Raw genomic sequence first — 25,690 nt, 5'->3', positions numbered from 1 at the left:
GCAACTTTCAAGTATGCAATACCATATTATGGACTATAGTCACCGTAATGTACATTAAATCCCATAATTTATTCATCTTACAGGGGAAGCTCATACACTTGGCCACCTTTACCCATTTACCTCCCCCGCTCCCCTCTACGAGCCTCCCCTGCTCTCTGCCCCTGATAACTACCAGTCTACTCTCTGTTTCTATGACTTTGTTTTCTTTTCTTTTAAAAATTTAATTTATTTACTTGAGAGAGAGAAAGAGCAGGGGGAGGAACAGAGGGAGAGGGACAAGCAGACTCTGCACTGAGCGTGGAGCCTGACACGGGGCTCAGTCTCATGACCCCGAGATCATGACATGAGCCAACACCAAGAGTTGGACGCTTCATCGACTGAGCCACCCAGGTGCCCCTATGACTTTGGTGGGTTTTTTTAAAGGTCTTTTTTTTTATTTGAGAGAGAGAGAGCGCGCATAAGCAGGGAGAGCGGCAGGCAGAGGGAGAGGGAGAAGCAGGTTCCCCACTGAGTAAGGCTCAGTGCAAGGCTCAATCCCAGGACCCTGGGATCATGACCCAAACTGAAGGCAGACATTTAACCGACTGAGCCACCCAGGTGCCCCATGACTTCGTTTTTTTAGATCCCCCACAGGAGTGAGATCGTGCAGTGCTTGTCCAGAGTAGTATAAGTGATTCATGAAATTACTTGTATTTATTTTTATGGTTTAACTGTTTAATTAAATAGGTTCAGTTGATGAACGTTAGCATTTGCTTGGGTTTTCTGAAGAAGGAGCAAAACCAGTGGCCTGTCACTTTTTCCCTGGGTGCTGTCCAGCATGGTGACCATCAACATGGAGTTTTTGAGTACTTAAAATGTGGCTAGTCTAAATTGAAAGGCACTCTAAGTTTACAATACACATCAGATTTTTAAGATTTAGTAGAAAAAGACTGTAGAAACTCCCATTAATGATTTTAATATTGATTCTATGTTGTCCTGACAATATATTAGCTTTCTTGAGTTAAATGAATATATTATGAAAATTAAACTCGGCAGTTTCTTTTTACACTTTTAATCATGACTAGTAGGAAGTTTAAAAATACAAATACGGCTTGTATTATATTTCTATGAGCATTGTTCTCTAGTGCTCACCATTAGGTTTCTGCTATTTGGATATTTGAAGACTTGTTGAAATACATTTTCTTCCCTCTGGTGAAGTAAAAGAAAAAAATCAGGGCATGAAAAATGGAGAAAAAATCAGAACAGAAATGCATTCCCTTCATCCATGTTAATCATGCTGTTTATAAAGAATATTTCTTTCAGAGTAGGGGAGGCTGGAAAGCAAGGGAAGAATCAATGAAGGGAAGGGCAGAAGCCACCAGAACAAAGGAAAAACATTACCCCAGATCCACATTCAGGGGTTTTGATTTAAACCCTTTAAAACCTGGCTGAGGGACAGGACTCTCCCTGAGAAAAAGTTGTCATAGTGTAGGAATGAGCAAAGTCCACTAAAACAGATTCTCTGGGGTTGGGTAGTTTATATTTTTCACAAACTGAAATTATTCAGTGTTCAAAATAATATATTTTCGTGCCTCATCTTCTTATAAGTAAAAGAACATTAAAAACATTGTCATAATCATCTGAATGGGGACTATCATTCATACGGTCCATGAATTCTCAACTACATGAGTGGTATGTGATTCAGTCATACAGTTGGTAATTAGGTATTTCCAGGTATGGTAAGAATGCAGGAAATAGCATATAGGATATTTTGTAGTAGTTCCTGTAAACAGTATAAAAATTAAAAAGAGCTGTCAAAATAAATGCCTCCATAAGAGAGTTTCATTTTGGGGCACCTGGGTGGCTCAGTCAGTTTAGTGTTCGACTCTTGATTTCAGCTCAGGTCATGATCTCAGGGTCGTGAGATCGAGCCCCAGGTTGGGCTCTGTGCCTAGCATGGAGCCTGCTTAAGATTCACTTTCTCCCTTTCCCTCTGCCCCTCCCCCCTCCTCCCTCTCTGTCTCTGTCTCTCTCTTTTTCTCTCTCTAAGAGTGTTTCATTTTGTGAAATGCATTTTAGGGATTTCTTTTTAAGAACAAATGAATCAAACGATATAATTTGGGGCCTTCCTTACCGAAGGGCTTTGGTGTCTCCTTAAGTGTGTCATTTTCAAGCACTTTTATTCTAGGGAACGTATTTGGTGTTTGCCTGCTAAATTTAAATTACATGAGGGGCGCCTGGGTGGCACAGCGGTTAAGCGTCTGCCTTCGGCTCAGGGCGTGATCCCGGCGTTATGGGATCGAGCCCCACATCAGCCTCCTCCGCTATGAGCCTGCTTCTTCCTCTCCCACTCCCCCTGCTTGTGTTCCCTCTCTCGCTGGCTGTCTCTATCACTGTCAAATAAATAAATAAATAAAATCTTTAATAAACAAATAAATAAATAAATAAATAAATAAATAAATAAATAAATTACATGAAACTTTAACAGTTTGCTTCTGAATTAAGAAACCCTTCCCTGAGATCTCTTTGAAGAACGGAGGTTCTAGATAATAACCAGTAACTGGATAATACTGGTTTTGCTCTTGTTTTGCCCTTTTGACTGTTTCTTAACTATTCTTTGTGTTTATGTAGAAATGATTATGTCATTGCATCACTAGGTTACTCTTGGTCCCGAGCTTCCTGTTTAAAGGAGCATTTTCCAGCTCCCTTTCTCTCTCTGTGTGTCTCATCCTCCTCTCTGCGATGGCTTCCTTCTGTTAGCGCAGCCATCTCTGAAACATCAGACAAGGGTCGCAGACAGATTGGGCTTTAGAGCTCTGTGATTCTTGTCCCTAAAGAGTACAGTGAGTTCCACTCTGCCAGCTCCGGTCAAGAAGAAATTTCAAAGGAAGGATTGTGATTGGCTCAGGGATTTGAAGACCTGTGATTGGATCAGACTATGTCACGTGACAAGCCCCGCAGCCTGAGAAGTACTGGAAAAAGGCAGTCAAGTTACATTTACTTGGAGTGAGACCTGCCTCGCGGTCTGTGTTGACTACAAGTTATCAAGGAAAGTTAAGTACTTTGTAGTAGAGTGAGGGTTGGACTGGTGATAGACTGAGACGAAGCTTCAGGGATGAAGAGAAGAGCACTGTGCCTCGAGGGTGGCCTGTGGCCGAAGGCTGAAGGTGAAAAGCTCTGCTGCTTCCAGGGTGCCAAACCGCAGGGTGGTGAGAAAGGTGGTAGACGCTTGGTCTTGTCCTGTTCTGTCCTGTAGGCAGTCGGGAACTTAGGAAGCTTTGAGCCAAGACGTGACACCATTGTGTATCTGTTTCTCAGTGAAGATTGGAGTGCTTCCAAAGCTTGCTTATGCCATCGCACAGAAAACTGATAGTGTTTCCATAGCACTCTGGGGGAACAGCTGGCAGTCATGGCCTCAGGCTTTTTGGATACCCCCGGGACTGGGGAATCGCTGTCTGGGCAGCAGGAGAGGGAAGAGTCACTGGCAACAGGGTGAAGGTGCCTAGGTGGAGACATGCCAGGAAAGGAATGTGTCCAGGCAAGAGAAGATAGAACCTGGTCCCAGAACCAAGGAATGGAAATGGGGAGAAGGGAAGGAGAAAATATGTGGCAAAGTATAATTCAGTTCTCACATCTCATGTTGGCCCTTCTTTTCAGACTTTAATAAAATTGTTAACAAAATGATTCAAGTTTCAACTCTTTTCCCTCATTCACTCTTGCTCCCCTGAACTCTGCCTATAACCCCTCTTGCTTTCCTCGACCTTGGCGGTGTTTAGGAATCACCCAGAAATGTTGTTTACATATACAGAACCCCAGGCCCCAGACAGAGGTTCTGATTCCATAGGTCTGGGATGGGGCCCAGGCATTTGCATTTTTCCAAGGATTTCTAGTAGTTATAGAAAAGCCATACTTTTACAAAAGAAGCACAAGGTCTTTGCCAACACTCTTCCACTCGAGTCAGTGGACTCTGTGGGTCCCTTGATGCTTTGTGTGTCATTACACTATTGACAGTGGATTGTGATTTTGTGTTCTCTCCACAAAATCATGACTGCTCTGTGTCAGTGAATGACCTATAAACATTAGTTGAATTGAGTTGAAAGCCTCTAAAGGAGAAGAGACCAAAAGATGTGGAAAATCCATGAAATGAACAAGGCTTTATGAATAATCAGGCATTTATAATAGTTTTAAGTTTACTTTTTTTTTTTTTTTGGTATTTTAAGAAAGGTGGTTCCGTTTTTATGCTTGGATCCTCTCTTAAAACAAATCTTGGAGGCTCCTGGGTGGCTCAGTCGGTTAAGCATCCAACTCTTGATTTTGGCTCAGGTCATGATATCAGGGATGGGTTGTGAGATCCAGCCCGGTATCGGGCTCTGTGCTGGACGTGGAGCCTCCTTAAGATTCCCTCTCTCCCTCTGCCCCTGCCTCCACCCTGCTGGCACTCTCTCGCTCTCTCTCAAAAAAACAAAACAAAACAAAACAAAATAAAAACAAATTTTGTTCACGTTTTCTCGTATGTCAAACTCACTCTCTTCTTGGTTGTTAGGTTTCCTAGAAGAGGCAATCCATTATATGGTAAATTCATGCCCTGGAATAATTAATTTATCTCACATGAGGGAATACTTTACTCTGAGAGCATGCAATTCACCCTGAGTAACCACAAGACCCGCCTTTAATCAATACAGAGAAAGCTTTTTAATTGTCCTTTGACATTGCTAATGTTTGACACTGACTAGTGGAGTATGCTTTCATATCTGGAAAAGTCTTCATTGAGAATATACAGCTACTATCTGGACTGTATTTGTCTACAATTGGATCCATACTTTTTCAGTTCACACTAAAGAGGTAGAATGGGAGCAAAAGAATTTTGCAACATTCTTCGTATCTGTTTAACTCAAATTCTGAGCCGTTCAGATTACAGAAAATGTCTCCTAATCTGGGAATGGAAATTAGAGAATTGACCGCCCCTTAAAAAAATGAAAGCCCTTGTACTTAGAAACTGAGCTCACTGAGGCATGGCGTCACCCTGTGTACATACACCCAGACAGGATATATATTTTTTATCTTCACAAGCACAAATCCGCTGTCTCCACCTGCCTTCAGGATCGATGCTGGTCCTTTTGATTCTACAGATCACAGCCATCTAAATGAAAGGTTCTGGACCTTCATTAAACTAATCTCAGCCAGTATTGTTTGACCATGCATCTCGGTACCGTGACATGCAGGCAACCGCAGTAAGCATGGCTGAACGCTAGCCCTGCTCTGTCAAAGCATACATTCTGGTAGAAGGAACTGAACATCCGTGGGAGAATGGCTTCCTGGACTGCTAAGATGGAGTTACAGAACAGAGAAAAGTCTTTGTGGAATTTTTCTCTTTAGAAATAGTCAAATACGAAGTCTGTTCTTCCCCCGGAAGACTCTGGTGACATAGTATCAGCTGGCACGGATTTCTTGTGTGCTGTATTTAGCATGAGGTAGTGATGAAGAAAACCTCAATTGCTGGTGACTGTGAAAACCACTAATTGTAGGGCTTCAGCTTCTCAGTCTCTAAATTGGTGATAATCGCCATACATTTATGTCCAAACGTAACGTGAGGTAAGGTACTAACAAAGCAGAAAGCACCAGTGACTTCTATACATACCTTACCTCCATGTGGCCCCACAGAATGGAAGCAATACCTGTCAAGAACACAGACACATTTGGGGATGTTGTATGGCCCAGGTAGGTGCCACCATGGATTTTGCAAACCAAATGACAGACCACTGCAGGAAATGAGTCCAGCCTCTAGGTTCATGTCCCTCCAAATCCTTTCTCCATATTTCCTTCAGAGTTCTCTTTCTAAAACAGAGAATCTGTCCACACCACACCGCTGTCCCTGTGAACAATTTATCCATGAGGTCATTGATTCGAAACACGTTAATGACCTGCTGGACACTCTGCTAAACATGGAGGACATTTTTTTTTTTCCTCATGAAACTCCCAGCTGTGTTGGGGAAATAGGTGTTAATTATATGATCACAGATATAATCTCTCACTTTTCCCCTCCAGCCTATGGAATAAGGTTGAAACTCCTGAACATAATGTATGACAGTGCCATTTGTCATTATCTGGCCCCTAACTCCTTCCATCCTTGTCTCTAACGTTATCATCCCTCTCTTCTCTGGCTACCAGAATTATTCCCCATTGCCCAAATAGGCCAACCTATTTTCTTTCTTTCAAGGCTTTGCACATGGCTGCTGCTTTTTCTTGGCTTCTTCCTGCTTGCTGAGCTCCTCACTTCGCCATGGAGACGTGGCTCAAATGGACCCCCTTCTGTGGCAGAGGTAGTGATTTCCTTCCCTGCGCTCCCAATCCCATTTCTGATACTTGCACAGTTCTGTCACGATAGTATCTTTGTGACCCTTTCTCTCTGAGACTTTGAACCCTTGAAAGTAGAAAGCCGTGTTTTACTCGCTTTTATCATCCTACACCCCAGCACAGAACTTGACCCCGAGTAGATGCTGAGAAAATATTGGTTGATATTAAATTAATAGCCAAATATGGAGACTAGGAAAGAGGGTCATGCATGGGAAGAAGGGGATGACTCAGTGGTACAGATTAATAAGGGTAAGGTCATATTGCAAATGCTAAAGGCCAATAGTTCTATATCTGAAGAATCTGTAGAGTAAGACATTTGACTAGAGGGGCGCCTGGGTGGCACAGTTGGTCGAGCACCCGACTCGTGGTTTTGGCTCAGGTCGTGATCTCAGGCTCATGAGATCCAGCCCGTCATGGGGCTCTGTGCTCAGCGCTGAGTCCGCTTCAGATTCTCTCTCCCTCTGCCTTTACCCCTCCCACTCATGTGCTCTCTCTCTCCTTCTCTGTCTCTCAGGTAAATAAACCTTAAAAAAAATTCAGCTAGAATTTTCTAAAATGTAACGAGTCTCTTTCGGTTATTATTTTGATGTGGATATTATCTATCGCATTGATGTTCAGAATGAAAAGCCATGGATTTCCGGCCTGAAATCCTCATGGGGCTCCATGCTGATGGAGGAAGAACTCTCACTTCCCTGTAAGTGCTGTGTCACTGGGATCTGCTTTGACATGACCTTGTACCCAGGGGCACTCCTGGCCAGGCGCTTCTGACCCGGGGAGGCCGAGGAAAGTCAGGCAGCAGCCAACACCATTCCCACCTCATAAGTTTCTTGTGCTTCTTTTAGGAAAACGAGGAAGAAGCAAGGTTTTGGTGCCAAGGCTGTCAGCTGTAGATGATGGTCTGCGCAGAAGGGAGAGAAGGTTTCTGTTCTTCTCTACTTCTGGGAGACTGGATTGCGTTTGCCTCCCTAGTTGGTAGTTTTGTATTGCAGTGAGGGGCTTTGACTTCAGGTCAGAGTACAGCACAACAAGGGGCGCCTGGGTGGTGCAGTCGTTGAGCTTCTGCCTTCGGCTCGGGGCGTAATCCCGGGGTCCTGGGATCGAGCCCCACATCAGGCTCCTCCGCTATGAGCCTGCTTCTTCCTCTCCCACTCCCCCTGCTTGTGTTCCCTCTCTCGCTGACTGTCTCTCTCTCTCTGTCAAATAAATAAATAAAATCTTAAAAAAAAAAAAGTATAGCACAACAAAAAACCTCTTTGCAATGAAAACTCCTCCTGGCCTTTGCATTAAGCTGTACGTGACAGACCAGAACAGGGATGTTTGGAACATTGGTCCCCAGCCCGTGAGCGCACCAATGTCATAGACATGCCTAGGCTTCCTGAACAGGGCACCACCAGACACTGAGGCCTGGGGTGCCCCCTGGAGCCATTCTTCTCCCTCCAGTGTCTCACTGTGCTGGTGGGAAATAGCTTTAAGTGACAGAGAGGCATCTGGTGGACATGGGCATTACTGCTGGTGTCACATTAAGGGCACAAAGCAATGGAAATTGATCCTGTGGACATTCAGGTAAAATTCATTAATTTTTTTTTACACCAAAGCTGTGTGTTTCAATAATTTCGGAATAGAATTTTTATTAAATCACTCACATAATGGACTGAAAGTTCCCCTTTACCTGTATGGTTTACATTTTGCCCGGTGACTGACAGGAATGTGATCTCAGAGGGAAATGTGTATCAGAGTCCCACACGCAATTTTCTCCAGCCTTTTAAAAATCACTTCTTGAATGATTAAAAAAAAATCCAGTGCCAGGAGGGAGAGAGAGAAATAGGGGTAGTATGAAAAATGGAGGGATTTCAACTCTGTAGCTGATGTTTTATTTAAAAAAAAAAAGTGATTTGAAAGAGCTGGAGAGTGGGTACTTTGGTGTTTATTCTCTATATTTGTCTCTAAGCTTAAAGGCTTCATAATAAAGTCATTTGGAGGCACCTTTTGCATAGCATTAGAGAATTTCAGGAAGTAACATGACCATTATAATTTGTTTTTGTTATAAAGTTTTAGCTTGATAACATTTAAGAAAGGCTCGTTAGTTTGTGTTGCCGTGTATATACTTTTTTTTAAATAAAATATATCATGCTTTAGATTCATAATCAGTTTAATCAGGCTTTGGCCTCCATTACTTTGTATCAGGCAAATCTTACTTTTTGAAGTCTGGTTAAAGAAAAATTAAACCAAAATATGAAAGATGAAGAAGTTCAGAGCTGTAGTTAACGAATGGTTTTTTTGCAGTGGGGGCTGGCAAGATTCCCTACGTGGGCTTACTCAGAGGCCACTTGCCATTCCCTTCTCCTCAGTCTCTCTCACCTGCTGGGGGAGGTTCTAGCCTGTGACTCGAGTCAGCGGGGCAGAGTGTCTCTTAGCTTCTGTGGCCAAGCTCACTTGAGCAGCTCTGGCCACGATCACCTGGAGACATGCACTTGGTCGTGGCCACCATGCCAGGGAGGTGAATGCCAGCAATGGCGCGATCCACTGCATACCGGCCCCCAAAGATTCTCCTCCACAGACCCTCCTTGCAAATATATTGCCTTACATGGCAGAAGGGATGTTGCAGGTGCGATTAAGTTAGAGTCTTGAGATGGGGAGATGACACCGGATAAAATCACACGGACTCTGAGGAGAGGACAGTAGGAGGAGGTCAGCCATCAGAAAGAGACATGGCCAAGGAGGCAGAGGTTGGCGTGACAGGCTCATGAGCCGAGACATGTGAGCAGCCTCTAGACTAGAAAAAAGTGAGGAACAATCCCCCCTAGGACGTCCAGAAGGCACACAGCCCTATCAGCCCTGGATTTTAGCCCAGCGAAAGTGGTTTTAGACTGCTGACCTCTGGAAGCATAAGACGATGAATCTGTGTTGTTGTCACTGCGTTCTGGCCAATTTCTTACCGCAGCCATTGGAGGCCAATACAAACAGGCTTGTGCTTGAGAAAGGATGAGCAAGAGCTGGGCAGAGGGGTAAGGCTTCTTCCCCATCCGAGGTGACCGGGCTCGCTGAGAGCTTGGACGGAGCAAGGGTTCCATCCTCAGCAGTGCTGGCTTTGAGTCACACGGCTTGAGTAAAACTCCTGGCAACACCGCTTATTAGCAGTGTCATCTTGAATAAGTGGGCCTCTGTCTGCCTTTGTTCTCTCATCTGTAAAATGGGAATGCTAACAGAACTTGCTTCAGAGCTTTGTAATGAGGTGAAGTGACCTAATCCACACAGGGTGCTTGCATAGTACCTGGCACAGAGCAGGGGGGGACTGCCTTTATGGACTGCCATAGAGGTGGACTGTTATTATACAAGCCCTCCGCTAGTCAAAGGCCTTGCCACGTGTTTGCAGTTGCTGAGTTTTATTAGCTTATTTAATAAGGCACTCTTTCTTTTGGGAACCACGTGAATTATGCATTCCTCCCTCACATAAATCTGAAAGACGCACCCGCTCATTCTGGGGCCGGTGACATTGTGGCCGGATGCGCTGTTCCTGACCTGGCGGGTCTCTGTTTTCTTTTAACAGGGGCACACAAATAGGCATGTTGTGTGTGTGTAAGAGACAGGTCTTTTTCTTGAGAAGAAATGTGTTCATGATTACCCGGTTAGGTCTTCACTCAGAGAGCCCTTAGGCGTGTGTTCTTCTGTCCGTGTGCTCACAGTAGGAGGAGTTTCCTAAAATAACAGAAATCCTCTCAGAGTACAGAGGGCTCCATTCGTGGTTGGGGGCAGGGTGCATTTAGGGTCATTGTAGCTCTGAAGTTAGGAGAATGTGGGGGCCTTCACAGGTCATGACCATCAGTTGGCTCGCAGCGTGGTGATCCCTCAGAGGAAGGCGGACAGCTCACTCAAATTCCGCCTTCCTTCATTCTAGAATACCTTCTGATAACGAAGTCCTTTTGTACTTTCTCGTACCCACGTCTCTGTATTTTTTTATCGTTTAATTTTTTTCATCATGGTAAGTATACTCTTTAATGCTCATCCCCTATTTCCCCCATCCCCCCACCCACCTCCCCTCTGGTAACCACCAGTTTGATCTCATAGTTAAGAGTCTGTTTCTTGGTTTGTCTCTTTCTCCCCCCCACCCTTTGCTTGTTTGTTTCTTAAATTCCACACATGAGTGAAATTATATGGTATTTATCGTTCTCTAGCTGACTTATTTCGCTTAGCATTATACTCTCTAGTTCAGTCCATGTCATTGCAAATGGCAAGATTTCATTCTTTCTTATGGCTGAGTAATATTCTATCATATGTATACACCACATCTTCTTTATCCATTCATCTATAGCTGGACACTGGGGCTGCTTCTGTAGTTTGGCTATTGTAAATTATGCTGCTATGAACATAGGGGTGCATGTATCACTTTGAAGTAGTGTTTTTGTATTTTTGGGGTAAATACCCAGTAGTGCAATTCCTGGAGCATAGGGTAGTTCTGTTGTTAACTTTTTGAGGAACCTCCATACTATTTTCCACAGTGACTGCACCAGTTGCATTCCTGCCAACAGTACATGAGGGTTCCCCTTTCTCCACATCCTCATTAACACTTGTTGTTTCTTATGGTTTTGATTCTGACAGGTGTGAGGTGGTATCTCATTGTGGTTTTGATTTGCATTTCCCTGATCACCAGTCACACCGAGTATCTTTTTATGTGCCTATTGGCCATCTGTATGTCATCTTTGGAGAAATGTCTGTTCATGTCTTGTGCACATTTTTTAATTGGATTATTTGTTTTTTTGGGTATTGAGTTGTATACGTTCTTTATATATTTTGGATACTAACCCTTTATTGGATATGTAATTTGCAAATATCTTCTCCCATTCAGTAGGTTGTCCTTTAGTTTCGTTGATTGCTTTCTTCGCTATTAAGAGACTTTTTATTTTGATGAAGTCCCAATAGCTTTTTTTTTTTTTTTTTTGCTTTTATTTCCCTTGCCTCAGGAGACATATCTAGGAAAATGTTGCTACAGCTGGTGTCTGGTATTGGTGTCTCTTTAGATGGAACCTGGATGAGCCGTCACCCAGCTCATACTGAATTTCCTTCTGTAGGTGGCATTTGAGGTGGGCAGGAGTGTCATTTGATTATGCATACAGTAAGGCAAGAAGATGGCAAAGAGCAGGGCGTGTTAGGGAAATTACAGATAGTTGAGGCATATGGTGTATGCTGGGTGGAGGGGGTAGGAGGTGAGACTGGATTTGTCCACTGAGTGAAGAGTGTAAAGAGCTTCGGATGTCCAACTTAGGAGCACAGACTTGGCCCCAGAGCCCTTCCCTTACCAGAGTGTGTGCAGGGGCTCTATGAAAATAGATCTCATCAGAGGGGAAATCAGGGGTCTGTGGTCCCTGAGTTTTGAAGATTCCGGGGGAAACAGGAAAAAGGGTGTCTTTTCTTTAGGTGATCTCAGAGCCTATAAATACATTGTGAATTTTCCAGAAGTGGAAACTAAGGCATTGGGATAAAGAAAGAGTAAGTGGGTCCAAGAGACTTAGAACAAGGGGTAGAAAGCAATGGGTGACCCATGAGATGGTGGGGTGGGGGGCGTGGGGGAGGTGTGGCATGGAGAGAAGGCCAATGAGACTGTAGTTTCAGGTTTAGCATGTAAGGCCGTGCCTTAGCATTTTAGGCGCTAGAGCAACAGCGAAGACAAAACCAGTTTTGTGGGAAGGTAGCGGGTTTTGAATATATTGCGGAGCCGTTCTGTTGTGATGCTGGCCAGTGCCGACGCCCATAGACTACAGAGCTGGGCAGAGCCGAGAAGTTCAAGCCACAGGTATCGAGGAAGTCCTCCAGAGATAGTGGGGTCCCAGCGATGCCAATCACATTCACTTATACAAATCAGTCAATCATGTTACAGCGCAGAGCGGAAGGGTAGAGCCCGGACTTGGCTCTTAAGTGCCGACTCCTCTATTCTGCCTAGGATCGTTGTCACGTTTAAACGGAAGCTGTATCTTTCCTTGCAGAATCACTGCTTGCGCAATGACGATGAATAAGTACGTGGAAGAAAACGTGTCTCAGAAGTCGTACACGACCATCAAGTATTTCATGAAGATGCTGAGCAGCGTCAGCGAGACCTTGATCTTCATCTTCATGGGCGTGTCCACCGTCGGGAAGAACCACGAGTGGAACTGGGCCTTCGTGTGCTTCACTCTTGCCTTCTGTCTGATCTGGCGAGCGCTGGGTAATGGTGCTTGTTTCCCGAAGGATCCTTCGGCGACACTCACGAGAAGAATGGGGCTTGCTTCTTCTCGTCCCCCCCTTCGGCTGCTGCTCCTTCAACTGCTTCATCTTCTTCCTCTCCCTGTCCCCCACCGCCCCCCAGTCCCTCACAGATTCTGTTCATCCCCAGGTACCTTCATGACTTTGCTGTAAGTCACACTGACCTCTCTCGGCCTCCCTGAGTTCACATTTTCACCCATGACCCCGGAACAACAAACGCCCGAGAGCAGAGGAGAAGGGGAAAGACTGTGGGGCTTATTAGACACGTTGCCCTGTCACAGAAGCGCAGAGAATGAGTCTTCCTAGTTGCACATTCTGGCCTCACACAGTCTGTTTTCTTTGGTTTTGCTTTTCGTTCTCAGGTGTCTTTGTCCTGACTCAGGTCATTAACTGGTTCCGGACGATTCCCCTGACCTTTAAGGATCAGTTCATCATTGCCTATGGAGGCCTCCGAGGTGCCATCTGCTTTGCGCTTGTGTTTCTCCTGCCTGCTGCTGTGTTTCCTCGGAAAAAGCTGTTCATTACAGCTGCAATTGTTGTCATATTCTTTACTGTCTTCATCCTGGTGAGTAAGCTTCTCTCTCCCGGCAGAGTGTCTCCAGTTACCGAGAGGAGACGAGCCCTTTCAGGCAATCATAACGAACTCCTTTCACAGGAGGCCAAGTGGCAAAGGCGTGGTGCAGCTTTGGGAGTTATGGTGTTAGGGAAAATGCTGCTTCCAGGTGTCACCTGATTGTGCAGGGGCCGAGGAGAATCCAGTTTGGTCACTTGGCCCACATGCAGGAATCCTTATTTAAGGAAACTCAGCTTAGTGATCTAAGCTTACTACTGGAAACTTACGAACTGAGCTCACTCATCCTTGTCACTTGTCTAACTCTCTGACCTAGTGAATGTACTCGTTAAATGCTACTCGTGTGATGACCTTCCAACAGCAATTTGACATTAGTTGACTGCATAGCAGTGTGTCCCTTGAAATGGTGGGATGCGTGAACACATGCTTAATATGGGGAGGCAGAAAGTGTGGTAGGAAGAGCTCGGGCCCGTGTCAAGATCCTGACTTTGCCAATCAGTCTCTTTAAGTTACTAAGTCCACCCTTAGGAGATTATATTTTGCAAATACTCACTTAGTAAATATGTATTAGAGTCCTGCTGTGTGTCAGACAGTGCTCTGGGGGCTTAAGATCCACGAGCGAACAAAATGCAGAAATATCCCTCCTAGTGAACTTACCTCCCAGAGGGGATGGCAGATACTAGACACTAGACATGCTAAGTGAGTAAATGATAGAGTATATAAGAGGTGGAAGGTACTATGTATCAAGAAGCAGAGTAGTGACTGAGGGGGCGTTGCAGTTCTAAATAGAATTGTCATGGAAGGCAACAATGAAAACATGACATTTGAGAATGACTTGGGGGGGGGCGGTGAAGGAATTGGCTAAGCCAAAGAACATTCCAGGCTGATAGGACCAAAGGTATGCAGGCAGTATGTTCCTGGCCAGTGTGGCTGGAGGGATGGGGATGGACACGGTGAGGGAGACTCTGGTGTCCTCAAGAGGATAAGGCCACATGGGCCCATGTAGGGGCTGGCTCTTCTCCAAGTGGAATGGAAGCCTTTGGGTTCTGTGCAGAAGCGTGATGTGTTTTGCCTTGCTGTAAAAGGATCACCCTGGACGCTAAAGAACAGGCTGCTAAGAGGACAGGATAGACGTGGGAAGTACAGTGCGGAGGCCAGTACAGTCACCAATAAGACCGGTCCTGAGAAGGATTGAGATTCTCAAATCTACCCTGAAGGTGGAACCTACAGGATCCCTGGTTAGACGTGGCTATGAGGGAATGAGCCATCCCAGAGGACTCCAGGGCTTCTGGTCCAAGCGTCTGGGAGGACAGACTTCCTCTCAAGTGAGAAGGGAAGGGTGTGGATGGAGGGGATGGGACTCAGTTACAAGCACGCCCAGTTAGGGGTGCTGATTAGACCTATGGGCAGAGGCATGAGTAGGCGGCAGGGTGCTGGGTCTGGAGTTCAGGAGACAGTTGAGAGCTGGCATTTGAAGCGCTGAAACTGGATAGGATGGTCAAGGGAGTGAATATATATCAAAGAAGCCAGGACACAGGACCAGGAACTGGTCTCTAGGGCAGCCCAACCTTAAGACACTGGGGAGAAGAGAAAGGCAGCCAAGGAGACTGAGGGCAAGTGATAATGACAAAGGGGGAAAACTAGGAGGTACTTTTTATTTATTTATTTTTATTTTATTTATTTTTGAGGAGGTATTATTTATTTGTTTATTCTTTGTTTTAAAGGTTTATTTATTTATTTGAGAGAGAGAAACGGGGATGGGGGTGGGAAGGGCAGAGAGAAGGGGGAGGGACAAGCAGACTCTGCACTGAGCACAGAGCCAGACGCGGGGCTCCATCTCACGACCCTGAGATCACGACCTGAGCCGAACAAAACCAGCAGTCAGGTACTTAACTGACTGCGCCACCCAGGCACCCCTTTAAGAGGTACTTTTTAAAAAAATTTTTGTTTTAATGGTTCGTCACAGAATGCTTTTCTAGGTGCCGGACTCAGGTCTAAGCTCTTTTTATATTGTCTCACTGAATCCTCATAACAATTCTATGGCAGAGAACTCAAAGAGTCACTGTTACTGTTCCCATGTCACAGATGAGGACACTGAGGCAGCGAACCTGTGCTTTAGTGCCTTTCCCAAGTCGACACAGATAGTAAGAGGTGAAACAGGGACCGGTCTGGTGTTCACTGTAAATGAAGTGTGTAGTGAGAGCTCAATATTGTAACTCCCTGGGCTGCTCCTTCTCCTTCCACTGATCAGCTCCCCAAAAAACAGTCCATCCTTCATCCTTTCACACCTCCTAGGGCTGGGGACGGTGGGTTGTCCTTTGAGAAGAGTCCGGGAGGAGACTGACTCGGGAGCCCCTGTCCTAAGTCAAGAAGTGGCCACTTCCTGTTACTGTCTTTGTCAGCAGCACCTTCCTACTGCTGGTACCCATCAGCGATGGCTTTCTTGTGCCAGGCACTCGGACAGGGTCTTTTCTAGATGTGTAATCTCATTTCATCCTCACAGCAGACCTATGAGAAGGAGCCCCATGAGGCTAAAAGAGAGAAAGGAGACAGACCCAAGGGCACATGTAAGTGACAGAACTTGAGCCTAGGACTCTGACCCACAGACGAGCTCGGAACCACTGTGCTCCATTGACTTCACTCAGAAGGCGTTACTGCCCAGGTTGTGGTCAGTGACAGCTTCAGTTAACAGTAGTCAATGCACGTTTGGGTTCAGATATCCCACGTCCTTCTTATACTCAGGGAGACACCTGGGTGTAGAGGAGAAGCGAAGGCCCTTGTCTTTATCTTTTTACTACAGTGTTTATAGGATCCTTGTAAAAAGTCTTCCAATTTGCTACTCCCACACTTTACCTGAGGCAAAATTGCGCATTGAGTCCATTTTGCCTGGAGCCTTTGAATCTCCCAGGAGCATCCTAGGGCATCAGGCTTGAGGGGAAAAGTCAGGAGGGGTTGAGTGACTCACTGCCTCCCCGAGGCCAGCTGCCCTGTCCTTTAGCACTCCCAGTGAGCCCTGCCAAGGCTTAGTCAGTGCCCTGGACTCCCCCGTGCTCTCAGAACTTAAGGTGTCAAATACAAAAATAGAACGGTGTCAGTCTAGTGTAACTAGGAACTGGGTCATTTGGAGATGAATGTATCAGCTGCTATTACCCACACATGTGTTTCTCGAGTATCTGTGGTGCAGAAGCAGCCCCTCCCCCAACATCGTGGACACATGCATTTGTAAACTCCAATAAAGATGGTGAAATAGGAAGATGTAATTCAGGAGAGGACATACCAAAGACAAGCTCAATTTTTTTAGTAGATCGAACAGACATAAAGTTACGTTTCTGCAATCAGAACAAACATAGCATAGGAAAAAGGAAAGTATTGCAGAAAGGTATACTATTAGTGAATGTGTGTGCATAGCTGATTAATACAGAGTCTCGTTATTATACTTATAATATCTTGGCTTTTGGGAATTGTAAATCAACCCGAAAATATGGGCGAAGTTTAGATTCCTATCTGCAATGCCTACACACCCACTTTGAACGAATAGCGTGTATAGCAATATTTAACAGAATTTTTGATGTGACAAAGGAAAAAAGCAGAGGCCACAAACACAATAGATTTATTGGCTATATTTGGCATCGTAAGCATATCAAATTAACCCTTCGGAGATTTTGGGGGGGTCAGTATTTGGACTCTGTAAGCATACCCCACGGGCAGCCTTCTCCTCCGATAAGGTTTAAGGATAACCTGGGGAAGAGGAATTTCTATAGTTCCACTCAAACTATAATCTTCCTGTCACTGTTGTCTGACCCACGCTTTTGTGTGCACAGATTGGAGACTAATGACCTGGCTCTTCAGAGGCTCTGGGTTACGAACACACACTTGCACAGCCACACACATACACACACACACTCCCTTCAGATCCCTTCAGGATCTTTTTTTCCAGAATACATCAATAATTAAGGAACTCAGGGAAAGAAGCCTGAAAGAAAATACTTAGAAATAATTAATTATAATCGATGCGTAACATTTTGCCTTCTGATTAAGGGCTATGCGTTCTTTTCCAGTGCCAACTTTTACGTTGATGCATCTACCATTAAACTTCTAAATGTCTTTCCCCCTTGTTTCAATATTTTTTGTATGATGAGCTCTCCCATCCCTAATACCGTTGAGTCAGCACTTTCTTCTAAAATAGAATTCCATGTGACATATGGTTTATTATCTGAAACCTAGACTTGTAATAACATTCCTTGAATCATGCTGATAATTCGGAAAATAGCCTCTTTTTTTTTTTTAAAGATTTTATTTATTTATTTGACAGAGACAGGCAGCGAGAGAGGGAACACAGCAGGGGGAGTGGGAGAGGAAGAAGCAGGCTCATAGCGGAGAAGCCTGATACGGGGCTCGATCCCATAACGCCGGGATCACGCCCTGAGCCGAAGGCAGAGGCTTAACTGCTGTGCCACCCAGGCGCCCCTGGAAAATAGCCTCTTGATGAAACATATTAACATGTTACCAGAATACAGTCTTGCTTACGGAATATTGAATGAGTGAACAGTTCTGATTCTTTGGGCATGTGAATTCATTTTCTTTTAGATAAGAGTGGCAATGTTACGTAAAATATAAGCTTTCTCTCATTTTAAAATTATATTCAAGATTGGGGGTGAGGCAGAGTCCAGTAGCAGAAAGCACAGACGTTGGAGTAAGGCTGTCCTGGGTTGAGATTCTGGTTGATATTCTGATAGTTACTGCCCAGCACAGCCTCTGTGAGCTTCTGTGGATCCGGATAATGGTACCTCCCTCCCAGGCAGTAGAGAAGAAATTTGTAGGCAAACATAGTACTTGATGATTTAACCCGATTGATTTGCTATGTTTTAATTATGACATTAAATAAAATGGTAGTAGAAGAAAGAAAAACAATGCCCTTCGGTGTATGTTTCTTTTCTTTGAAAAGAAAAATGATTGCAGAACGATCTAACAATCTGGTTATGATTTGATGATTCCCTGTAATCATATAGCAGACCCTCCGAATTCTGGAAATCTGAATATTCGGTGGTTATCCAGAAGCCCGTCAGGTAGCAAGGTTAACTGGAATTCAAGAGAGGACAGTCTCTTTCTGCCTCCACTGCAGATCCGTGTTGTGTCCATTGTTAAGTCATTGTCCAGATCTGTGAAACATCTGGGATTTTACCCTGTTTGCAAGTTCACAAGTTTAACTTGCCTGTAAAATCTCCATGGATGCCTGCAGAGGACACCTGACTCCTGCATCACAGGCGAAGAGCTTTATTACTCATGGCCAAAGCAGTAGCCAGAGCTTCGCGCTCATTTGTGTCAGTGATCCACACCCCAGGTCCCCCCACAGAAGGCCCAGGATGGATGGCCACACGTGCGATGGGTCGCATTACAGGATATGGGCACTGACCTGGAATATCTATCACTCTTTGTCTTGAGGGTGACATTACCTGGTTTCTCAGTGTTGCTAGTTGCAAATGCAACCCTGAAAAATGGCCTGGGTAAAGGCAGTTGAGTCCCTGCATCACTGGCGCCCTCTGCAAGAATGTGTGGGACAGTCAGGACCCGGGGTGGCCCGGCCTTTCCCAATAATCAGATACCTCTGGGAGCACCTGCGTGGCTTAGTCGGTTAAGCATCTGACTCCTGATTTCAGCTCAGGTCATGATCTCAGGGTCGTGAGATCAAGCCCTCCGTGGGGCTCTGCACTAAGTGTGGAGCCTGCTTAAGATTCCTCTCTCCCTTTCCTCTGCCCCTCCCCCGCAATAAAAAATAAAAATAAAAAAATACCTCTGCTGACTTAGCCTGTGAAACTGGGGCGATGATGCCAACTATTTTATAGACATTGTACTTCAGTTTGCTAAAGGAGTGGTCCTGTTTAAGATTACGTATCTGGTGTAACAATGACACATTCCTATATTTAATTAACATATACCATTATTAAGTGGAGTTTTGTGGAATTAACAAAACTTCACTCTGGTTCTATGATGAAATGAGCAAGATGATTAGATTTTTTAAGATAAAAATGTAGGTGAATAATTTAGAATGTAAGAGAAAGCATGAAGATAGTTGCAAGGGTTTGTGACTGAACAACTAGGTGAAAGAAGATGTTTAATATCACTGGAGTATTGGGTTTGAGGGGTGGGCAATCGGGTGTTTGGGTTTGGACACATACATCTTGGACATGCATATTTGCATATTAGACATCCAAATGGAGATATTGACTAGGCAATTGTATGTACGGGTCTAGAATTTATGGAGAAGCCAGAGCGGGAAATAGAAATTAGAGACTCATTGGTATATAAATGGTTTGTAAGACATGAGTCTGGAAGACACAATTCAGGAGCGAGCATAGGGAGAGTATAGAAAAGGAGGCATACCAGTATTGAGAAGTCAAGAGAACGTTCAGGAACCACTCGAGGAGACTAAAAAAGGTGAAGAGTAAAATGGGAGAAGCATCCAGAGGCGCTCATCCACACAAGGGAAGGAAGTGTTCAGGAAGGAGAGGGTTCTAGCAACTGTGACAAATGGGGTGCTCGGTCAGGCAAGGTGGGAAAGTCCGTGACGAATGGACATCTTCACAACAGCACTGGGGTCAGATGGTGAGGAAACTCCAGTCCATTGGATTCCAGGGAGAAGGATAAAGAGAGACGGGAGATAGAAGGCAAGTCTGCTGAGGTCTGGGAGAGGAAAGGGGTGGCAGTGAGAGGGAAATGTGAGCCAGAGGAGGGCTTTTGTTTGTGTTTTTCAAAGATGGGAGCCATAGTAGCATCCTGAATGCTGGCGGGACAGTAGAGAGAAGCCCTGATGGCACAGTGAAGAGAAAGACGTGATTTAGGGGAAGAGACAGACGTCTGGCAGCCAGTTACTGCGCAGTGTGGTTAAGTCTGGAGAGAAAGATACACAGAGGCCGGGGGACTGTGGCGTGAAGAGCGTGAGCACCCCTGAGAACACTTTCATGGTTCTTGCCCACTTATCCCATTCAAAGATAAATACCGCGTGTGCAGCCGGCTCATGACCTCTGTGATCGAGTGTGTAAGGCGAGCAAGGCCTTACAGGGGATACAGGATCGCAGAGCAATGAGAGCGACAGTTTTTGTTGTTAGACAGTTTCTTTAAGTTTTCCTGGACATTGTCTACTAGACCAGCAGAGAAATATGAGGCAGTTCCTCCCACCTTTTTTTTCCTTCTAAATGTAATTAAAAAAAGAAAAAACCAAAAAACCACCAAACAAGAAATCCTTTTCTTCCAAAAGCTGAAACCCGAAGAATGCTCACGACTTCATCAGACAGCGGCTGTTTTCTGTGCCTGCAGAAGCAGGCGGGGCGGGTGGAGACAGAGCGGCACAGGGTGGAAAACCGAGCTCGCCCGGCCGGCCTCCTGTTCGTGCCTGCCGTGAAGTGATTCCCTTCCATCAGGTCTGGCCCCGAGGTCTTGTGCGGATTGTGCCAAAGCCGAATGAATGGGTGAACCTGTCACTTGTCCTTTGCAAATACGGTTTTCACTGGTTTGATGGAAAACCGAGGCGTTTCTTTATTGTTTTAACCTACACGGATGGTAACAAGCTATGTTTCTGAGGCTTATCAGGTTGCTTCCCGGGTGACCTGAACTGGAAATTTTCCAATGTGCTTAAAATAAGGTGGCTTCTCAAGGGTTAGTTGTCGTTTTTGTTTTGTTTTTCCTATATTTCTCCCAATGCAAGACCCAGAGCTCCTAGAGGATAGCATCCAGCCTGGGGAACTTAATATGATGTCCATAGATGCCAGGTTCTCTGCCTCCAAAATAGATGGATTGAGGAAGGAAGGAAGGAGGGAGGGAGAGGAACCTATCACATCAGACCTGTTGACATGACATGACAACTGCAAATACTTCAAAGAGCAAATAGGAGACTCTGAAAGGAGCTCTTTAAGTAGAGGTTGTTCAAAGACAGTGTCCGTGATCCGTAGCATGAAACCAATACACTAATTATAAACTACAATATGGGGTATTTTTAGGAGCTGGAGCTGCACTAGGCACCAGGCCACACTTGCTTCCTGTAGTCGATCAGTTTTGTTTTATTTGTGACAATGCGCTAACTTCTAGACGATCTGTTCAGTGGAAGGAGTCAGCATCCCGATTGGGGCCTGTGTCCTCTCTTTATTTTTATGTCCTGTATTTACAACTGCTGGGCCCTCACTTATTTCTTTTTGTACTAAATGGATACTGATAGGAAAAGAGCATGCAAAACAACAGTTAGTGTCCTTAGACCACGCTATATAGTTTCAACATTGCTTTGATTTTGTTGATTTTTTTTTCTGGAGTGGTTATTAAATCAGTGGAATCTCCATGGAATCTGGAGTTCAGTGGACTCACCCATCTCCGTAAACCACGTTTACGCCCATTTTCATTTACATAAGTTAAAAATTACGGGATACCTGTTCATTGGAGAACTGTTTATTACCTCCTGTGTTATTTCAAAGTGACAGACTGAAATGCAAATAGGACATAAGGTGTGTCTTCTACCAAATTTGATCAAAATCGTTTCACACTCCAGAAAGTTAAAGTTAAGCTTAAAAATGCTGGAGGCCAGATTGATGGAACACAGTGAATGATCTCCCTTAGAAAGTGTGTGTGTGTGTGTGTGTGTGTGTGTGTGTGTGTGTCACAGTTTATATCATCAAAAGCATTCTCAAATAAAGACATGCAGAAAGGCGAGACGAAATCAAATGCTTGGCAGGGAACATATTCCCTCCCCATCCCCCCAAACCCACTTACCACCGTCATGCATGTGTTCCCTTTGCCAAGAAAGGCCAGCCGTCTGCCTACCATTCAGGAGTCTTGGGGATCTTCCTTGACCCCACGTTCTCACCTTCTTCTCACTTAGAGCTAGTATCTCGTAATTTTAAGGGTATTAGCTGACTGTTTGTTTTGATATCTAAGTTCTCCTACCATTCTTCTTTTTCTTAATTTTCCTGGTTACCTTTACTGCCCCAGACTACTTAAGAGCTGACCTCTCCAGCTCTCTTAATAAAAATCCTTTTGGAATATGGTATTGTATTGCATGTACTCAGATAAAATTGTCAACAATATTGTTACATAATCCTGTCTAGGAAGTGTCTTTGCAAAACTCAGATCTTTTGAATATCCTTTTACTAAGTTTTATAGTTCTTTTTGTAAAGGTTTTATGCATTTCATGATAGGATTACATATTATATAGAGAGATAGAGTATGTTATATATATATATTTAGTGTCTGTATAGTATACTATATGTATTTTATATATTATTATATATTGGTACACATTAATATTATATATATATATTCTCTCATGGAGGTATTTATTGTTTCTTTTTTAAATTAGCATATGGGATGGATTTGTGTATGTCGATTTTATGTCTAATCACTTTATTAAACTTTCTTGGTATTTTTAAATGAAAAGAGATTGTCTTAGATATTTTAGGACAAAAACTAGATCACTCATGAGCAACAAAAATCTTGTTATTTCATTTTTAGTGTCTATACTTCTACCTTTTTGTCTCTTATTTAATTGCCTGAGACAGGTACAACTGTGTCAAATAGCAGATAGAGTATCCTTGTGTTATCTCTAGTTCTAATGGAAAGGCTTTTAATGTTTAATTATTAAGTCAGATGTTCAGGACAGATTTCTGGCAGATGTCTTTTTCATCATGTTAAGAAAATTTTTCTTCTCTTCTTAGGTTTTTTATTTATTTATTTATTTATTTAATTTTTTAAAAGATTTTATTTATTTATTTGACAGAGATAGAGACAGCCAGCGAGAGAGGGAACACAAGCAGGGGGAGTGGGAGAGGAAGAAGCAGGCTCCTAGGGGAGGAGCCTGATGCGGGGCTCGATCCCATAACGCCGGGATCACGCCCTGAGCCGAAGGCAGACACTTAACCGCTGTGCCACCCAGGCGCCCCTCTTCTTAGGTTTTTTAAATAGCTTATGGTTCTCTCCATTTTTCAAGTTCACAGATATGCCCAAACCCCTCTGTACCCTTTCTTGCTGCTGATTCTTTGCTCATGGTCGGTCCCTGCTGTGATAGGCTTCCAACATCTTTTAAGACTATTATTCACTCTTCCCTCTCTATGAGGCCTTTCTGGACCGGCTTCCTGTGTATCTCTCATTCTTCCTTTTGCCTACTCTGTAACTGTTTTTGACATATCCTTCTCCCTATAAAACTACGAAGTCCTAGAACTGAGTGCCTTAACTATTTATCTTTGTATCCCATATGCAAGACCCTAACATGTATGCCGTGGAAGTACCACTAAAATGGTTTTAATAAATTAATGAATGTAAGAATTATTGAAAAGTTTTCCAAGGATAATGCAAGTAGGTGATTCCTCTGACTTGGATAATACTTTGTTGTTTCTTGAAATTTCTGTCTTTCTCTGTTTCTTAGGATTACTTAGAATTAGTTTGCAATTTCTTGAACCTTGTCCATTGTTTGGTTTCTAGCAGCACGTGTTGGGACATGGCCCTCTGAAAATATGTCAGTTATTGGAGAGGAGGAAAAATTAACAAAATGTTACATATACTGTATTAAATCTTGAGAGGAGGATATCTTTTGTTGGTTATCAAAGCTCAGAAGAATAAAAGTTATTCTTGAATTCTTCACTTAATTTTATAAGAAGATATACCTTTTTTTCCCTTCTTTTTTCCTTTCCTTTTCTTCTTTCTTTCTTTCTTTCTTTCTTTCTTTCTTTCTTTCTTTCTTTCTTTCTTTCTTTCTTTCTTTTCCTTCCTTCCTTCCTCTCTCTCTCTCCCTCTCTCTCTTTCCTTCTTTCTTTCTTTCTTTCTTTCTTTCTTTCTTTCTTTCTTTCTTTCTTTCTTTCTCCTTTTCTTTTCTTTTCTTTTCTTTTCTTTTCTTTTCTTTTCTTTTCTTTTCTTTTCTTTTCTTTTCTTTTCTTTTCTTTTCTTTTCTTTTCTTTTCTTTCTCTGTGCAGGGAATTACTATCCGACCACTGGTGGAATTTCTCGATGTTAAGAGGTCCAATAAGAAACAGCAAGCGGTCAGTGAAGAAATCCATTGTCGGGTAAGTGTTAATGTAGTAATAATGATTTAAGTGATAAAAGAAAAGCTTGTTGGATTCAGTCGACAGCTTGACATTCTGGCGATCATTTCTCAAAGGAGAGGGTAAAAGGGAGAGAGGGCCAAGAAGGCATGAGTTGGGAGTTTAGAGTGAGCACAGCCCCACAGTGCCTTCTCCAAATTAACCTGCTAGACCTCCTGAGAATGGGGGAACAAGGACTCCCTCTCTTTCTTTTTTTAAGATTTTATTTTAGAGAGAGAGAGAGCACAACCAGGGGGAGAGGGAGAGAGAAAATCCCAAAGCATACTCCCCGCTGAGTGCACAGCCCAACGTGGGGCTCAGTCCCGTGACCCTGAGATCATGACCTGAATGGCAACCAAGGGCTGGACGCTCAACTGACTAAGCCACCCGGGCACCCAGGAACAAGGAATCCCTCTTGTCACTTCCTTCAATCTGAAAATGTTTCTACTGGAAAATTATCACCATATTTCATATTTTCCAAAATTACGAACAAGCTGTTATGATGAGAAAAATAACCTGAGAATTGCCTAATATTGATATAATAAAATCAGTGTATTTGGAGATGAATCATTGTTTCATTGCTTTTAGTAAAAACAAAACAAAACAAACAAACAAAAACCTAACAGCAAAAAAAAAAAAAAAGCAAAAATGGTCAGGGTCTTTGAAGTCTAGGCATGATAAAAGTAGACTGCAAATTACTGATTTCAGGTAAAAATTAATCAGTAGCCTTCTTTTTCTGTTTTAGTTTTTTGATCATGTGAAGACTGGGATTGAAGATGTTTGTGGACACTGGGGTCACAACTTTTGGAGAGACAAGTAAGAACGTCTTATGCTGTTATACTATGACGGGGCTCTGGCTCAGTCTGGAAGCAGGACTTACCTGTTATTTTTCAGAGGTCACATCTTTCCCGTGTTGTGCCATAGTATGTCCTTTGAGATAAAGTTCAGCAATCATAGAGAGCCTTCTGTAAAAAGCCAGAAATCTGAGGATGATGCAGGTGTAATAGGTGAGCTCTGCTCCACAGACTCGTCATGGTCCCAGGACACTTCCATCCTGGTGAATCCATGAACAACTTCCATTTCCAAGGCTGCCTTTTAGACCAGAATGGCTGCTCCAGCATCAGCCATCATGCGCACTTTCCAGGTTACACATAGGAACAAAGAGACAAAGAATATGTACCAGCTTCCTCCTAACTGGAGTTATCGGAAGCTTTCACACAGTCCTTCCCGTTACACACGTGGCCTGGCCTTCTGTGGCTGGCACTCAGTTGTGAGGGCATTTCTCACTGCAAGGGAGGCTGAAGAAGACAGTCTATTTGGTGAAACACCGAGGGTTCTGTTACTGTTTGTTGTCCCACACATGTTGAGGGGCTTTGTCAAATGCAGAGCTTAGGAGCACCTGCCGATATAAATAGACTAACAAGTATTTTACAAATAAATTTTAAATACAAATACTAAAACAAATAGAAATAACAAGTATTTTTAAAGCTGTACTTAT

At 43.8% G+C, this 25,690-nt stretch overlaps 1 protein-coding gene across 2 annotated transcripts in view; it reads left to right on the top strand.

Moving 5' to 3' along the window:
• The window catches only part of SLC9A2 (solute carrier family 9 member A2), a 95,508-nt gene that overhangs the window by 47,999 nt on the left and 21,819 nt on the right, over window positions 1-25,690 (top strand). The window contains exons 4-7 of one of the 2 annotated variants that reach the window (XM_087863241.1): window positions 12,312-12,697; window positions 12,930-13,132; window positions 24,085-24,174; window positions 24,938-25,008. In XM_087863241.1, coding sequence (XP_087719367.1) covers window positions 12,312-12,697; window positions 12,930-13,132; window positions 24,085-24,174; window positions 24,938-25,008 — 750 coding nt within the window. The remainder of the gene's footprint in view (window positions 1-12,311; window positions 12,698-12,929; window positions 13,133-24,084; window positions 24,175-24,937; window positions 25,009-25,690) is intronic. The other variant, XM_045771858.2, reaches the window with a different exon arrangement.

This window comes from Ursus americanus, chromosome 7 (assembly GCF_024610735.1).
Source record: "Ursus americanus isolate L20-20 chromosome 7, mUrsAme1.1.p, whole genome shotgun sequence".
NCBI lineage: Eukaryota > Metazoa > Chordata > Mammalia > Carnivora > Ursidae > Ursus > Ursus americanus.
Note: the sequence above shows the minus strand (reverse complement) of the source record. Positions and strands in the feature narration are given on the sequence as shown.